General features: G+C 66.8%; 1 protein-coding gene across 1 annotated transcript; it reads right to left on the bottom strand.

Moving 5' to 3' along the window:
• On the bottom strand, nucleotides 177–9,283 carry LOC110404948 (laminin subunit beta-2-like). The gene is made up of 32 exons (XM_021409744.1): nucleotides 9,064–9,283; nucleotides 8,728–8,903; nucleotides 8,492–8,627; nucleotides 8,298–8,371; nucleotides 8,009–8,197; nucleotides 7,872–7,935; nucleotides 7,177–7,379; nucleotides 6,976–7,096; nucleotides 6,665–6,853; nucleotides 6,389–6,568; nucleotides 6,212–6,324; nucleotides 6,056–6,135; nucleotides 5,843–5,978; nucleotides 5,517–5,672; nucleotides 5,300–5,427; nucleotides 5,105–5,222; nucleotides 4,829–5,021; nucleotides 4,618–4,761; nucleotides 4,297–4,528; nucleotides 4,055–4,218; nucleotides 3,756–3,980; nucleotides 3,105–3,319; nucleotides 2,928–3,024; nucleotides 2,489–2,861; nucleotides 2,239–2,423; nucleotides 1,921–2,162; nucleotides 1,653–1,856; nucleotides 1,438–1,582; nucleotides 1,146–1,353; nucleotides 932–1,073; nucleotides 509–845; nucleotides 177–435 (listed from the first exon to the last, which is right to left on the bottom strand). Exons 1-32 carry the CDS (start codon nucleotides 9,143–9,145, stop codon nucleotides 299–301), a joined length of 5,388 nt encoding a protein of 1,795 aa, XP_021265419.1. The 5' UTR covers nucleotides 9,146–9,283; the 3' UTR covers nucleotides 177–298.

Here is a 9,317-nt window from a genome sequence, read left to right as displayed (position 1 = left end):
CTTGTCGGCCAAGCCCCAGTCACCAGAGTCACCTCTCCGCTCCACGGCACCCACGGCAGCCCACCATGGCTGCTCAGCCCTATAGCCAACCTTGGACACCATCCCCACTGCTGAGCCCTACCACAGATGAAGGGACCAGCAGGGTGGGGATGGAAGCCATAATATGGAAACGAGAGTCTTGCTGGGTAGCTTTATTTGCAAGTGGGGTGCCCATCGCAGGGGCTCTCTGAGCCCCCACCACCCCCAGGGGCGGCAGATGCTAGATGAGCAGGAGGGGCTGTGGGCAGCAGGGCGTCCATTACTGGCAGGTGTTGTAGATCTGGACCTGCTGGTTGATGGTGGCCAGCACCTCCCTCATCCTGGCCTCCAGCCCATCCAGCTGGGCTGCTTTGGCATCCAACACCCGCTCGTTCCGCTCATACGCCTCCTCCAGAGCTATGGGGAGGAGGATGGGTGAGGACAGCCCCACACTACGTCCCCCCAGCCCCAGCACCCTTCCTGGCCTCACCTCGCAGCTTCTGAAGCTTGCCCTGGGCATCTTGCAGCAGCCCAGCGGCCTCCTCGCGCAGCTGCTGGGCCCGACCGCCTGCCTGCTGCGCACCCTGTGCCCGGTGCTGCACCAGCTCCTGGGCTGCCCGGTACTGGTCCCTCAGTGGCCCCTCCAGCACCTGCTTGGCTTCGCTGGCACGGTTCTGCGCAATGCCAGCTGCGTCGTGGGCACGTGTGGCCGCCAGGCTGTTGTTGGCACGCTTCACCTTCAGGGCGTCCGTCTGTCCCTCCAGGAGATTGAGCCGCTCCATGGCAGCAGCCAGCTGCTGCTCTGCACCCAGCGCCTGTGCCCGCATCTGGAGATAGGTGGTGATGGGGTGTCTCCGTGGTGGGGACAGGCAGCAGGGCTGCCAGGTGCAATGGCAGTGGAGGGTGCCCTTACCGTGCCGATGGTGCGCTCGCTGTGCTGGATGTCAGCAGCAGTACTGTGCAGTGCCTGCCCAGCTGTGCCCTGTGCTTGCCGTGCATCCTCCAGCGCCTGCTGCACCGCTTCAGCCGTGCTCCGCATGCCCTCCGCCCGTGCCCTGCAGCCAGGGCAGCATGGCCTCAGTGCCTCAGGCTCCAGCAAGGCCGTGTCCCCATGTCCCGAGACTCACTTGGCCCGCTGGGCATCCTGCAGCAGCTGCCCAGCCTGGCGCACGTCGCCGGCCGTCTGCTCCAGGATGGCGTCCACACTGGCCAGGCTGCGCACCCGTGCCTTGATCTCCTCGGCCAGGCGATGGATCTGGGCCGGTGAGGCAGGCAGAGACAGCTCCAGCACGCGGCTGGCCACCACCTCAATGCTCTCGGGGTCAGCCCCCTCCTCTGCGGGTGGAAGCCATCGGTGTCACCCCCTGTGCCTTGGGGCAGAGGGGGTAGCAGCGGTGCCCCCCAGCACACTGCACTCACGGCTCAAGAAGGCCTTGACGTGGCTGATGAGCTCCCGCAGCTCCTTGTTGGAGTGCTCCACGCGGGCCCTGGTCTGGTTAGCCTTGTCCAGGGCTGCCTGTGCCTGCAGCCGAGCCTCGTCCGCCTTCCCCTTGGCCTCAGCCACCTGGGAGGGGCAGAGACCCTCAGCGCCAGCACACACGGCCACACTGCCCACTCCCACTCACATCACGCACCCTATGGGAAAGCTGGGCCACCTCACCAGCCGCCCGCCGCAGCTCCTCCTGTGCGTGCTGTGCCCGGTCCAGCGCACTGTCAGCCGTGGAGACGGCCCCACCACAGCTCAGCCCCCCGCAGCGCCGTGCCCCATCCTCATCCCGGCAGCCAGCTCCTCCACAGGGGCTCTCAGTGCAGGGCACATCCCCAGCAGCACCACACACCTGAAAGGCCAGAGGGGCTGAGCCATCCCCAGGCGCCATGCCCCACTCCCATCCCGAATCCCACCTTCTTGTTGAGTGGGTGCAGGCTCAGCTCCCGCGCCCTGGCCGCCAGCTCCGTCAGCGCCCGCCGGTTGGCTGCATTCTGCCGGTTGAAGGCATCCCTCCGGCTGGCCAGGAGCTGCTCGGTGCGGTGCCGCGTGGCTGATGAAGCACTGATGGGGCTGGGTACAACACGGGTGGAGGCATCCGCCCGGCGCTCGGCATCCTGCGATTCCCAGTGGGACTGACGGATGCTGTCAAAGGCACCTGGAGGCAGTGGAACAGCATGAGACCGCTGCCTGCCACTATGGAACACTGCTGTGGGAACCCCAGTGCTGCCTACCAAGGAAATTGGAGGTCTTGAGGGCATGCAGCCGCTGCCCCAGCTCATGCAGGCTGTGGTTGAGGGCGCGGGCTCCGCGGTCCACTGTGCCCAGCACGTGGCTGGCCTTGAAATTGGCATCCTGTGCCGCTGTCAGCTCGCTCTCCAGCCGTGTCAGCCTCTCGGTGGCCTCCCCGATCTGCTGCCTGCAAGGCAAGGAGGTGACAACCCTGCCACACTCACAGAGCTGTGCCCCACGCCCCGTGCTCACCGCAGCCCCTCTGTTGCATGCGTCAGGAATGTGGCGGTGGCAGCAGTGGCGTTGCGGGCAGCCACTGCATCACGCACAGTGGCCAGGCTCTCCTCCAGCCGTCGGAAGGTGCCCTCAAAGGCGCCGGCAGCTCCGGTGTGCTGCAGGAGGCTGGCCCGCTGCGCCAGAGCTCGGGTGCGGGAGGCCAGGTCCTGCACCACGCGGTCCCAGTCTCCAAAGCAGGGGTGGCAGGGCTGGCAGGCTGGGAAGGTGCCAGAAAAGCCCCGGGCGCATTGGTCACAGCGGACGCCTGAGATACCGGGCCGGCAGTCGCAATGCCCACTGCCACGATGGCACTGGGCGCTGGCAATGCCACGGGGGTCACAGTCACAGGCTGTAGGGAGAAAAGGGTTAGGGTGCCACAGGGCACAGCACAGCCCCCTGTCCACCCAGCTCTCACCTCGACACTGCAGCCGTGGGTCACCCCAGTGCTGCTCCTGGCAGTCAGCACAGGTACGGCCCCCAAAGCCTGGCCGGCATGAGCACTGCCCTGTGAACTGAAAGACATCACGCAGTCAAAGCTGGCACCCCATCGCCATGCCATCCCCTCAGCCTCCCCATCCCTGGGGCATCTCACCTGGTTGCATGCAGGTGACAAGGAGTGCTGGGGGTGGCAGGCGCAGGGCTCGCAGCCCTGCCCACTGCCCAGGTTCCAGAAGTTGGGGCTGCAGCGGTCACAGCTCTGTCCCTCCACGTGGGGCAGGCAGTGGCACTGCCCGCTGCGCCCGTCACACTGGCATTGCTGTAGCCCGCAGGTGCTGGGGTCGGTGCCCAGCGCATTGCAGGAGCAACCTGGAAGCAGAGGGAGGCTGAGTGGGGATGGGGGCCTGGGAGGAGACAGGGTTAGGATGCAGACAGGGCTAAGATGGGGAGGAGATCAGAATTAGGATGGGGATGGGGTGGGGGTTCGGGTTAGGTGGGATAGGAGTACAGGTAGGGATGGGATGGGGCAAGATGGAGACAAAGGTTGGACAGTGATAGGATGGAGACAAGATGGAGATGGGATAAGGACAGGTCAAGGACAGAACCAGGCTGCGAGGGTGGGGATGAGTAGTAGAGGATGGGAATGGGCACAAGATAAGGATGTAGGTGGGACCTGACAGGGCAGCAGCACTGGGGCTGGGCTAAGGAGATAGCCACAGCAGGGCAGGGACCCCAGAGTGGCGTGCACATGGGCCCTGGAAGTGCTGGGGCAGGAGGCATGTCAAGTGTGTCTGTGTACACTCACGCCTGCAGCTGTGCTGTGTGGCATCCCCATAGTACCCGGGCTGGCACTCGGCACAGTGCGGCCCTGCCGTGTTGTAGAGGCAGCGCAGGCATTGCCCCGTGCGCCGGTCACACGCCTCCGCATCCATCACGTCAATGTTATCGTGGCACTGGCAGGGCAGGCAGCGCCCGCCGGGTTGCAGAGGGTCCCCATAGTACCCGGGTGCACACTCATCGCAGCGGGGACCTGTGAGCGCAAAGTACTGAGCAGTGCCTGGGGACAGCACTGGGGACACCGAGAAAGCCACGGCAGGCACCCACCTGTGTACCCAGGGCTGCAGTGGCAGACAACCTGCCGGGAGCGCCCATCCTGGTAGCAGGAGGCAGCGAAGTGCCGGGGGCCGCCGGGTCCGTCGGGGCAAGGGCAGGGCCGGCAGTGCTGGCCGGAGCCCAGCGCCGGGTTCCCGAAGTGCCCGGACGCACACCTAGGGGTGGGCACTCAGCGGGGTTAGGGCTGACTGTGGCACCCTGCCCCGCTTCAGGAGGGTGAGCACCCTGCTTACCGCTGGCACCTCTCGCCATCCGTGTGGTCGCGGCAGCGCAGGCAGCTGCCCGTCTGTGGGTCACACTCCTCGGCGTGCCCGTTGCACTGGCAGGGCCGGCAGGCGGGGAAGCCCCAGTGGCCCGGCTGGCAGCGGTCGCAGCGTGAGCCGTGGGCACCCTCGCGGCAGGGGCACTGCCCTGTGACGGTGTCGCAGATGGCACTCAGCGATCCCTCGCCGCTGCACTGGCAGGCTGCAAGGCACCGAAGCGTCTATGGGCTGAAGTCCCTGGCAAACAGGGAGCATCCCTCCCCACATCCATTGTTCTGGATGGGCACTCACGTCGGCACCCGCCGGGCCCGAAGCCAAAGGTGCCCGGGGAACAGCGGTGGCAGCGCCGTCCCACGACGTTGGGTTTGCAGCGGCACTGCCCACCCTGGGGCTGGCACTCGGCACTGAGTGAGCCCTGTGGGTCGCAGAGGCAGGCTGCGGGCACGACACAGTGAGCACCGGTCACCAGCATGGGGTGTGGGGTGCGTAGGGCCGTACTCACGCAGTGCCCCATCGTGCAGGATGGCTGAGAGGCTGTGCAGGAGCCGGGAGCAGGGCTCGGCCACCGGTGACTGCCCCACGGTGTGGAAATGCTGAGCGCAGCGGTACCGCTCAAATGTCTCCCGACGTCCCATGGCAGTGGGGTCACCCGCGATGAACATTTCCAGGGAGGAGTAACGGGGAAGGAGAACCAGCTGTGGGGGATCAGCAGGATGTCACCCTAATGCCACATCCTTTGTGCCCCCCAAAGTGTGCTGCCCCATCCCAGACCCCTCACCGAATCGATGAGCACGCTGGCAGTGGAGTCCTGCTGCCCAGTGGCACAGCCCAGCTCCAGGCGGATGGTGTAGGAGACGCCCCGCTCCAGGCAAATGGGATGGGGCAGCACCACATACCTGGGGACAAAGCAGAGCAAGGGGAAGTGGGTGCCTCCTGCCAGTCCCACTCAGCCCAGCCCTGCTGGGACATTCACCTGGCGCCAGACAGGAGGCTTGTGGAGAGCTGGTCATCGGCTGGGATGGTGTTCCCGCATGGGCTGCTCGCGGACACGGGGCTGGGGCGCAGCACCCGCACCCTCACCTCCTTCCAGGGCTCTGGGTGCTGCATGCAAAGAACAGGCAGAAATCCCTGCACCAAAAGCTCCGCATGCCCTCATTTGGAGGTGCAACACCCCAATCAGTGGGGCTCACCTGGGGCTCGTAGCGGATGATGACATTGTACTCCATGGAGAAGGGCACGTCGCTGATGTGGAACTCCACCCAGCCACCCTCCTGCATGCGGGCAAAGCCCGTCCCCGTCCAGGAGGCTGGGTGACCTGCGTGAGGCTCGCGCTGCACCACTGAGCCCTGGGGAAAGGGGCAGAGGTGAGACAGGACCTCAAAAGGGGCCTCAGTCAGCATGCACCTCTCAGCCCCACTGCCCCCAGTTGGTGCCAGCTGCCTTGGAGACCCTGCAAATGTCCCTCCCGGTGCTCTGCTCAGCCCGTGCCCCCACCAGGGACAACTCTGCCCATCACCTTGTGCAGCCGGGCATCCTCAGCCTCGTAAGTGTAGTGGTCCAAGTTGATGCGGTAGAAGCCAGGCTCCACCTGCTCGCATTGCCGTCCCACTATGTGGCTGCGGCACTGGCACTGCCCCGTCTCTGCAGCACACCTGGCACCCCAACCACATCGTCAGCCCTCCAGGGCTAAAGGATTGCCCCTTCCACCCTGAGCTGTGACAAAACTCACCGGTTGTCGCGGGCACCTCCCACGTCGCACTCGCAAGGCCGGCAGCCAGGGCGATCGTGGCTGAGAGCCCAGTGCTCAGGCTGCAGAGAGCAATGGGGTCAGGGAGCGGCCGGCCGGGGTGCAATGGCCCTGAGTACCGTGCAGGGCCCCACTCACCAGGCACTGGTCACAGCTGCGCCCGGTCACCAGCCGCTTGCAGAGGCAGTCACCGCTGATGGGGTCACACTGGCTGCCATCGGCCACCGTGCCACGGGGGTCACACCGACACCCTGTGCACAGACAGTGTCTGGTGGTGCCCGACACCGCTGGGTGACCCCATGCCCCGGTACGTACGCTGGCAGCCCTGCGGGTTGGCAGCACTGAGCCCGAAGAAGCCAGCTTTGCAGCGGTTGCAGCGAGGGCCCTGCACATTCTCCTTGCAGCGGCACTGCCCCGCAATCAGCCCCCGCTCCGGGTCGTCGGCACCATCACAGAGCCCTCCATCCACGGTGCCCTCGGGGTCACAGTCGCAGGCTGCGGACAGGCAGACTCAGTGCCGGAGCCCCCGTGCCAGCCCCACAACACCGGGGCTGGATGCAGCCCTGTGCCACCCCATGCCCCGGCACCAACCTCGGCACACGGCGGGGTCCCGCAGGTCCTTGCTGGGGTCCTTGTAGTAGAAGGGCTTGCAGAGGTGGCAGCGGCGGCCCATGGTGTTGTGCTGGCAGCCGTCACACACGGCCCCGCTGGCGTTCCCGGTGGCCAGGAACACGGCCATGTCGAAGTGGCAGCGCCGCGAGTGCTCGTTGCAGTCGCACCCTGTGAGGACGGCACCCCTGGTACCCAGCCCCAACCCGCTGCATGCAAGACCCCAAACCCCGGCACGCGGTGCAGGACCCCGTGGCCCGGCACCGTGCTGGCTGCGGGTGCGTGGCACTCACGGCGGCAGGCGTTGGTGCTGGAGCCCTCAGCCGGGCGCCAGGGCAGCTCATGGTAGAAGTCCTCGCAGCGCTCGCAGTTCAGCCCCTGCGTGTGGTGCTTGCAGACGCAGCGCCCGTGCACCTGCCGGGATGCCACGGTGAGGGGCTGCGGGAGAGGGCCCTGCAGGCACCCCAGTGCGGTGCGGCACAGCGGTCACCTACCATGCCATCTGCAGTGGCGATGGCCCCGCTGAGCGGTGCGCACTCTGAGGCGTGCCCGTAGCAGAAGCAGTTTCCACGCAGCACCATCTCGTACAGCGCGTAGTAGTACTTCTCGCGGATCTCCCGCCGTGAGTCCAGCAGGTTGTCCCCCAGCGTGTGCAGCTTGGTGAGGTTCACCCGCAGGTTGGTGACGCGCAGCAGCTCTGCACAGAGAGTTGGCAGCTTGGCTCCGCTCACCCGTACCTGCTGAACGTGCCCAGCTGCAGGGCATCGTGCCGGGCTGTGCCATGGCTGGGCATGGACTGCTCCGTGCCAGCGGTGCTGCACGGCACATGGGGCCAGCAGGACAGCTCCCCAGGGACAGCAACTTCCCAGCAGCCGGGCCCTGCAGATTCCTTCCCTCCTGCTCCCAGCCTAAATTTAGCCTGAGCCATTAACCCATTGCGTCCTGTGCCGCTCATCTGCCCACCACCAGCTCCATCCCGCAGGGCAGCAGGCGCTGCACCGCGCACTGGCGTGGCCCCGTCTCCCATCGCTTGGCACCCTGCGCTGCCCCACACTCATCCACACCCTGCTGCAGGGGTCTGGCAGCTCCCGGATCCAGCCCCTCAGTGGGGCTCAGCATGAGGAGACAGCGGCCAAAATAGCGGCACTCAAAATAGAGCTGCGGAGCGGCAGACGGGCGGGCGACTCACCCTGGATAGCGGGGCTGTATGGGTCGCGGATGGGGATGGCGGGGTCCAGCACGCGGTAGATCACCTGCAGGAGGGAGAAGGGTGGCAAGGGGACAGCAGGGTCCCCCAAGTCCCCCTCGGTGCTGTCAGGGTCTCACCTCCCCCTCGGTGGAGGGCTCGATGTCGGAGTAGCGTGACTCACAGATCACATCATCAATGCGGCGTGGAGGCCCACGGGGAACGTGGGGGAAGGACGCAGCACAGTCGTAGGCGAAGTAGCGGTACACCTTCCAGCTGCGGCCAAAGTCGGCCGAGCGCTCCACCAGCATGGCTGCGGGGCGGAAGGTCTGTGGGGCACACGGAGGGATGGGAGCACACGGAGGGATGGGGGCACATGGAAGGATGGCAGCCAGGGTTATGGGGTCTGTGCCATCCCACTGCGCCCACCTTGAAGGTCATGATGAGGTGCGTGAAGTGGAACTCAGCCTCCAGGTCCAGCTGGATGCTGACGTGCTCCACGCCTGGGGGGGGGGACACCCGTGTGACTCCAGTCTTGGCCACAGCAGCACAGGGCTGAGTCACGGCTTCCTCAGTGTGGGAGGATGGGAAGAGCAGCCCCCCGGGGACGCCCTATTGCTCACCGTTCTCTGCCTGCCACCAGGCCTTCTTGGGGCGGGGGGCAAAGGTGGTCAGCACGTTCTCGATGCGGTGGCTGTCGGTGTTGCTGCGTGCGTCGTAGGGTCTCCGTGAGTCGCAGATGAAGCACTTCTTCTCCTCCTGCGGGCGGGGGCTCAACGATCACCCCACCCCACCACATCCCTGTCCCACGTCCCACATCCCACGTCCCACGTCCCACATCCCACGTCCCACGTCTCACCTGGAGGTGGCTGACGATGCAGTAGGGCTGGGGCCGCCGCAGCCCGCAGGTGGACGAGGCGCTGAGCCGCGCGGCTCTCCCCACCAGCAGGTCCCCGGTAGCAGGGTAGCAGCTGCCGCGGGCGCAGCCCTGGGGGGCGTCGGGGGAAGAAGCGGCCCACGCGGCCCCTCCCGGCCCTGCGTGGACAGCGGGCGGCTGAGGCCGGACCCCACGCAGAGCTCCGTTCCCGTCCCGCACAGCCCCGAAGCGGGGGCCCTTCCGCGATCCGCCCGGAAATGCCTCGCGGGGCCGGACCCCCACCCGAGGGCGTCCCGCGAGAAGGGGCCCCGCACTCACCGGACGGCAGCGGGACGAGAAGAAGGAGGAAGAGGAGAAGGAGCAGAGGGAGGAAGGGGAGGAAGGCTGCGGGGCCGTGCATCGCGGCGAGGCGCGGGGTGCAGGTGCCGCCGCGTGGGGTCCGCTCTCGCGTGGGTGGGCGCGCGTGGGGGGGTTCCTCCCGCCGCCCCTTCGCAAAGTTGTGGCGGCTCTCCGGGCTGCGCGGAACTCGCGGGGCGGTCCCTTCGCACGGCAGCCCACGCCGGGCCGGGAAG

Source organism: Numida meleagris, chromosome 11 (genome assembly GCF_002078875.1).
Source record: "Numida meleagris isolate 19003 breed g44 Domestic line chromosome 11, NumMel1.0, whole genome shotgun sequence".
NCBI lineage: Eukaryota > Metazoa > Chordata > Aves > Galliformes > Numididae > Numida > Numida meleagris.
The sequence above is the reverse complement of the archived record's forward strand: the minus strand, read 5'-3'. Positions and strand labels throughout refer to the sequence as shown.

What these genes read in the sequence shown, in the direction of transcription:
- LOC110404948 (XM_021409744.1), bottom strand. Translation starts at nt 9,145, where the DNA reads ATGCACGGCCCCGCAGCCTTCCTCCCCTTCCTCCCTCTGCTCCTTCTC. An exon ending in ATACAGCCCCGCTATCCAGG is followed by an intron (nt 7,380 to 7,871) that starts GTGAGTCGCCCG and finishes CTCTCTGTGCAG; the next exon opens with AGCTGCTGCGCGTCACCAAC. An exon ending in AGGATGCCCGGCTGCACAAG is followed by an intron (nt 5,673 to 5,842) that starts GTGATGGGCAGA and finishes CCCTTTCCCCAG; the next exon opens with GGCTCAGTGGTGCAGCGCGA.